General features: G+C 40.0%; 1 protein-coding gene across 1 annotated transcript; it reads right to left on the bottom strand.

The window, feature by feature from the left end:
* Positions 1-3,731: 3,731 nt before the first annotated feature.
* Positions 3,732-7,228, bottom strand: LOC110931380. The gene is made up of 2 exons (XM_022174776.2): positions 7,036-7,228; positions 3,732-4,210 (listed from the first exon to the last, which is right to left on the bottom strand). Exons 1-2 carry the CDS (start codon positions 7,226-7,228, stop codon positions 3,732-3,734), a joined length of 672 nt encoding a protein of 223 aa, XP_022030468.2.
* Positions 7,229-7,244: the final 16 nt, after the last annotated feature.

The raw sequence follows: 7,244 nt of genomic DNA, 5'->3' as shown, positions 1-7,244 counted from the left end.
CATCCCTAACACATAAATAAGATAAAATTATAAGTTTATCGACTCAAACACGACCCGTTTAGCTAAACGGGTTCGACTGAAACTGACCCGAAACCGTTTATACCAAACCCAAATGCGCGCCTGAATGCACAATGGATGAGTTTTAAGGATACATGTTTTGATCCCAAAAGCGCACCTGAATGCATGACGTTGCAATTCTGTTCGCTGCACTAATGTAGAAGTATGATTTAACAAGAATAGAAAGTGGTTATGTGTTACGAAAAATAACCACCTTCTAGTTAGACATGAACTTGATAAAAAAAATGATTTTTCACAAAATATAAGGGAAACTCTGGCGAAGTTTTCTAAAAATCCCAAGACTTAGAAAATTATTTTCTAACAAGTGTTTACAAATGTGTTTAACTTTGTTTTTCAAAAGTAAACTTCGCCATAAGTTTTGTTACAAAATTTCAAAGTGTCGAAGGTGGGTCTTCGTAAATAAAAGCGGGCAAATACACATTTAGAATATATATTTTAACGCTCGTGTGAATATTTGTTTGACTTGTGAACTAGTTATGCTATTTTAGGGCAAAATAATATAACTTAGCAAAAACGTAACTTACGAAATATTCCGGAAAATACTTTTACGAAAATATTTTTGGGGAAATATTATTTTGGTAAACAAAAGAAGTGAAAATACATTATTTTGGGAAAATATATATATTTTGGGAGTACATTATTCTTAACAAATAAATTACATATATTTTAAGTGAGACTTAAAAATATATTATTCGAAACTACGAAATACATGTATAAATACCCCCATCCTTGGGAAGGAAATACACATATAAAATACTTGAGGAATACGGATACGAAATAGTTGCCTAACTATTATTCCAAAACCCTAAGAACAAAACTCAAGTTAAAATAATTATTACTATTTTAACAAGAAGTATAACTTGAAATAATATCAAAAGTAACGTAACTAAAAAAACCCTCATACTAAGCAAAGGCACGGCCCGTTCGTCTAATAGACATTAGTACGCTGTAGGTAGTCGTGTTTGCGGAGGAGACTTGGGTTACACAGACTGAAGACGCAATACAGTGAGTTCATGTCCCCCTTTTCTTTTAACTGTTTTCAGTTTTATACTTCGGGGATGAAATACATGTTACAATTATACAGACATTTTATACATGGTATGGTTAGCTTAAGGAGGGCATACTACTTAGATCATGTGAGGGGGTAGGCGGATACTTAAGGCCATTAATCCTCGTTGTAGGACCGAAGGGCATGAGTGATAGATCTATTTGGGTGTAGCGAGCCCCACTCCTGAGTCCGCTGAATGGACCATGTGGTGACTATGTCTTACAGCCGGAAGCCCGGTACGAAATCTGCTAGGTTTGAGTCTTCCTGCATCACTTCACACATATCAATGGCCTTGCAAACCATTGGTGATTTCTTTTTCCTTATTGCTACATACCGGGGACTAACATACATACACACAAACAAACACATGAACTCGCTCAACTTTTGTTGATGTTTTTCAAACTAAATGTATTTCAGGGAAATATTAATGGATCTGGCGGGCGTTGGAAGTTTTTATGCCGCGTAAAGAATAAAGATGTCATCCATGGTCTTGAGTTTGGTTAGTGTGTCTTATTCCTAGACGAGACACGTCTTCCAAACCTTGGTGTTAATCATTTCCTTTTGACGAGTCTTTAATAAGCCCTTAAACAATTTGTATGATTTGTAAAACTTGAATTTGGAGTCTACGTTTTAAAACGATGTTGTAATGTTTTACACTTATGTAATGGATGACAAACCTATGGTTTTATCATATAGTTGATGTTATGATTGAATGCAATGATATTAAGAAAGTCACACCATAATCACGCTTCCGCAAAAGTCAGGGTGTGACACAATGGACCACCAACAACGTTGATCAAGTGCTATCGGTTGTCTGTGTCACTGCCGACATTCTAAACATCTCCCGTCATGTTCACACTAGAAGTCAGGGTAGTCACCGTAAGTTACAGTAGTGCAGCAAACAGAATTGCAATTTGCAGTAATTGAATCTTGTACACTAGAAGTCAGGGTAGTCACCGTAAGTTACGGTAACTCCTGGAAGTTTCTGACCTGCCGTAAGGCAGTAGCATCCCACCGTAGCAATTTGTTTGCTACCGTAAGTTACGGTATCACCGTAACTTACGGTGGTCACTGTACATGTTTTCTTGCTTTGTTGTTGTTGTCATTCTATTGTCAATTTGCAGTAATTGAATCTTGTACATGATTATCACCAAACCAAAGTTAGGATAGTCATGTTCTAATTATTACCCGCTATCATGTTTCGCTTCCCCATAAGGGGTTGCTTACGCAATAATCTACATGTTTAAATTCAAGGCTTCGTGTTTGTCAAACTACACTACTTGACATGTTTACCAATCAGAACCTTAACTCCTGTATTAGGAGTTAAGTTTCTCTACTAGCTTAGCGTGTCCGCTACACGGCTTACGCTTGGTTTATAACCATTCGTCACGTTTACTCTCAAGCTTGTTTTGACCCGTTTGGATGCCAAAACTTAGGCACCAATCAAGGTATTTCAAGAACCCTTTCTCTATCGCATGTTTTGACCCATTTTACTCGTTTGAGACGCGAAGTCACTTTCGTGACATATTGGTCTATCTTGATTACCATGCTTTATACTACGACATAAAAACAATAAATAATCTTAATGTAACGAAGCGGTAATTTCGTACCTTTAGAGCACGCCTTTCTCCCGTGAATTCCCTCCGGTTTGTCCGCTTGATGATCCGGACTCTTTGCCTAGGAAATTCAGTTTACAACTTGTTTAGAACTCTTTACATGAGTATTAACGCATTATTAGAAACATTCATCAAATCTGCGTTTTCATCCAAAATTTAACATTCAAATCCCCACTCAGGCATTTCAACAAACACCTAGCGGGTCAGATTTTCCTACAATCATTACCAAGTTCGTGACTTGCAATTTAACATCTAATTTCACTTTAATTAATAAATTTTTACATACATCTTGACATCAATATTTCTGAATTACTTCACCAATTCAGATTTTGCTAGAACAAGAGTCAAAATTTCTAGTATTCACCAAGTTTCCTTCAAGTTCATTTGTTCCCACATGTAAACCCCAAACCTTACAAACATGATGCAAAGTTTTGACAAGGAATCACCTAGGGTTTAACCCTAGACATCAAATTACTTCAAGATTCATTCATGCATTACATATCTAGGCTAAATTTCAAATTTTCAAAATTAACCTAGAATTCGTGATGGATCAAAATACCAAGATTTTACATACCTTTTGATCCTTACAACGAGGGGTTCACTAATTTGTGTTTAGAACTTGATTTGGAACGGATTTGAGGCTTCAATTTGCAGATTTTAGTGTAAAACTAGGGTTTGGAGAATCCCCTGTTCGCCCCTCTTCTCCTTGATCGACCAGACACACCAATTTTGGTGTGTTTGGTTTGGTTTTGTTACAATTAGTAACTATCTTTTAATTTTTGACAAGTTTAAACCCTTAACTATGATTTTCCTAAGTTTAAGTGTTTTAACCATATTATGAATTATTTCAAGACTTGAATTTAACTAGGTTAAGTTCCTAGTTGGTAAATTCTTGTTTGTTATTTCTTTAGAATTTTAATATAAGGATTTATATTTTCGGGGTGTTACAAGTCCACCCCCCTTAAAAAGGTTTCGTCCCCGAAACTGAATTACATACCAAATAGAGTAGGGTAAAGCCGTTGCATTTCCTCTTCGGATTCCAATGTGGTATCTGCACCCTTCTTGCGTTCCCATTTGACCTTTACTTGATTGATCTCTTTATTCCTTAAGGTTTTCACCTTACGGTCCAGAATCGCAACAGGTTTTACCACATAGTTTAATCTGTCATCCACCTCGATATCATCGTAGTGGATATAAGTTGTCTCATCCGCTAGACATTTTCGAAGATGTGACACATGAAATGTGCTATGAATTCTGCTTAGTTCCTCCGGTAGATTAAGACGATAAGCTACTTTTCCCACCCGTTCGATAACCGTAAACGGTCCGATAAATCTTGGGCTCAATTTCCCTTTCTTTCTGAACCGGATAACTCCCTTCCATGGGGACACCTTGAGCATGACTTTGTCACCGACTTGAAATTTAATTGGTCTTCTCCGTTTATCAGCGTACGACTTTTGTCGGTCTTGAGCTGCTTTTAAGTGAGTTCAGACCATGTCGATTTTCTCATTCGTAGCTCTAATTATATCCGTGGGTGCTAGTCCACGTAGACCCACTTCTCCCCAACATACCGGGGTTCGGCATTTTCTTCCATATAACATTTCGTACGGGGCCATTCTAATACTCGCGTGATAACTGTTGTTATATGAAAATTCGACTAAGGGTAGATGGACATCCCAACTACCCCCGAAGTCGATAATGCAAGCACGCAACATGTCTTCTAACGTCTGTGTTGTTCTTTCACTTTGCCCATCCGTTTGAGGATGGTAAGCAGTGCTAAGGAATAACTTAGTTCCCATTTGTTCTTGGAAATCCTGCCAGAAATTTGAAGTGAATCGGGTGTCTCTATCGGACACGATGGATACCGGTACTCCATGGCGTGATATTATTTCGTTTGTATACACCTCTGCCATCTTTTCAAACGTATAGGTCTCACGAATCGGGATGAAGTGAGCACTTTTAGTCAATCTATCGACAACTACCCATATAGCATCAAAACCACGGCTTGTTTTAGGCAGTTTGGTCAATAGGTCCATTGTAATTTGTTCCCATTTCCAAACCAGGATTTCTAACAGTTGGAGTTTACCGTATGGCTTTTGGTGTTCCGCCTTGACTTGTAGACATGTTAAACACTTTTCCACGTATTTCACGGCGTCTCTTTTCATTCCGGGCCACCGGTAGTTTTGTTTTAAGTCGTTATACATCTTGGTCGCTCCCGGATGAATGGAATAACGGGACTTGTGAGCTTCATCAAGTAGGAGCTTTTTAACTCCATATGTGTTAGGGACCTAAATTCTATTGAAACGTGTCTTCAAGTCGTGACTGCCTACCTCGAGATCTTTAACTTGGCCAACAATCCTTCCCTTTCTCCAATTTTCCGTCTTTACTGCTTCGTCTTGTGCTTCTCGGATTCGTTCTAGTAAGCCCGAGGTCACAATGAGCTGCAATGATCGTACCCGTATCGGGGCATAATCTGCTTTTCGGCTCAACGCGTCAGCCACTACATTGGCCTTCCCGGGGTGGTAATGTATTTCACAGTCAAAATCCTTGACCGTTTCCAGCCACCGCCTTTGTCTTATGTTTAATTCCTTCTGATTGAAGAAATACTTTAAACTTTTATGGTCGGTAAAGATCGCAAACTTTACCCCATACAAGTAATGCCTCCATATCTTTAGGGCAAAAACCACCGCCGCCAATTCCAAGTCGTGGACCGGGTATTTCTTTTCATGGATCTTCAATTGCCTCGAGGCGTAGGCGATGACCTTGCCTTGTTGCATTAATACACACCCGTGTCCCGAATGCGACGCATCTGTGTAAACTACCATGTCGTCGACTCCTTCCGTTATTGTTAATACCGGAGCGTGAGTTAACTTTTCCTTGAGCGTTTGGAAGGCCTCGTTCTGTTCGATGCCCCACACAAACTTTTCCACCTTGCGAGTCAATTTGGTCAATGGCAGGGCAATTTTGGAGAAATCCTGTATGAATCTCCGATGATATCCCGCAAGCCCTAAAAAGCTTCGGATTTCTGAGGGACTTCTTGGAGGGCTCCATTTTGACACAGCTTCTATCTTTGACGGATCTACTAGTACTCCATCAGCACTAATGATATGCCCAAGAAACTGCACATCTCGTAGCCAGAAAGCGCACTTTGTGAATTTTGCATACAACTTTTCTCGTCTGAGTGTGTCTAATACTTCCCGCAAATGACACACGTGCTCAGCTTCATTCTTCGAGTATACCAAAATGTCATCGATAAATACAATTACCGACTTATCTAGCATAGGTTTGCAAACCCGGTTCATGAGGTCCATGAAAGCCGCGGGTGCATTGGTCAACCCGAAGGGCATTACAAGGAACTCATAATGCCCGTACCGTGTACGAAAGGCCGTCTTCGGTAGGTCTTCCTCCTTGACTTTCAATTGGTGTAACCAGATCGGAGATCAATTTTGGAGAACCAACTTGCTCCGTGTAGTTGGTCAAACAAATCATCAATTCTTGGGAGTGGGTATCGATTCTTCAGCGTGAGTTTGTTTAACTCTTGGTAATCGATACACATGCGCATACTGCCATCCTTCTTTTTCACAAATAAAACTGGTGCGCCCCACGGGGACACACTCGGTCGGATAAACCCCTTGTCGAGCAATTCTTGGATTTGAGACATTAATTCCTGTAATTCCGACGGCGCAAGTCGATAAGGCGCCCTGGCCACGGGTTTGGCGCCCGGAATCAACTCGATTCCGAACTCTACCTCCCGTTCTGGTGGTATCCCCGGTAGTTCTTCCGGGAACACATCTTCATAATCACGTACTACCGGTACATCTCCAATTTTGAGGGGTTCTTTTTCCGATTCGCTTGCGTATACCATATAAGCCTTGCATCCATGTTTCAATAGTTTATGGGCTTCTAGCATTGAGCATAGCACCGGGCTACCTCCTTTTTCACCGTATATTGTAACTTTCTTTCCGCTAGGAGACGTCAGCTTTATTTCCTTTCGGAAACAAACCACCTTCGCGTGGTATCGGGATAACCAATCCATCCCCACGATCACTTGGAATTCTCCCATCGACATCGGAATCAAATCTATTGTGTATTCTTCGTCATCAATGCTCATTTTACAGTTTTCACATACATCACAAACAATAAAGCTCTTGTTATTACCTATCTCTACTTCTAAAGGCATAGGTAATTTTGTTAGAACAAATGAAGGATGTCGAATAAATCCATATGAAATAAAGGATTTATTCGCACCCGTATCAAATAACACACGTGCGGGAATCGAATTTATAGTAAATATACCTGAGACCACATCAGGTTCAACTTTTGCTTCAGCGGCAGTCAATTGGAAAGATCTGGCTTTTGCTTTCGGGGCTTCGCCTTTCGAGTCTTGCCCATCTTTCTTTCCAACCAATTCCGGGCATTCCGATCTATTGTGACCCGTTCGGTAACAGTTGTAACAAACACTCACTTTCTCCGGACATGATATAGCCATGTGTCCCGTTTTTCGA

This window comes from Helianthus annuus, chromosome 3 (genome assembly GCF_002127325.2).
Source record: "Helianthus annuus cultivar XRQ/B chromosome 3, HanXRQr2.0-SUNRISE, whole genome shotgun sequence".
Lineage (NCBI taxonomy): Eukaryota > Viridiplantae > Streptophyta > Magnoliopsida > Asterales > Asteraceae > Helianthus > Helianthus annuus.
Note: the sequence above shows the minus strand (reverse complement) of the source record. Positions and strands in the feature narration are given on the sequence as shown.

Excerpts from the sequence above, each read along its gene's own strand:
- LOC110931380 (XM_022174776.2), bottom strand. The coding sequence starts at position 7,228 with ATGGCTATATCATGTCCGGAGAAAGTGAGTGTTTGTTACAACTGTTAC. Across the intron at positions 4,211-7,035 it reads TGAACCTGATGTGGTCTCAG|CTCAAGACCGACAAAAGTCG; the intron begins GTATATTTACTA and ends ACTTAAAAGCAG.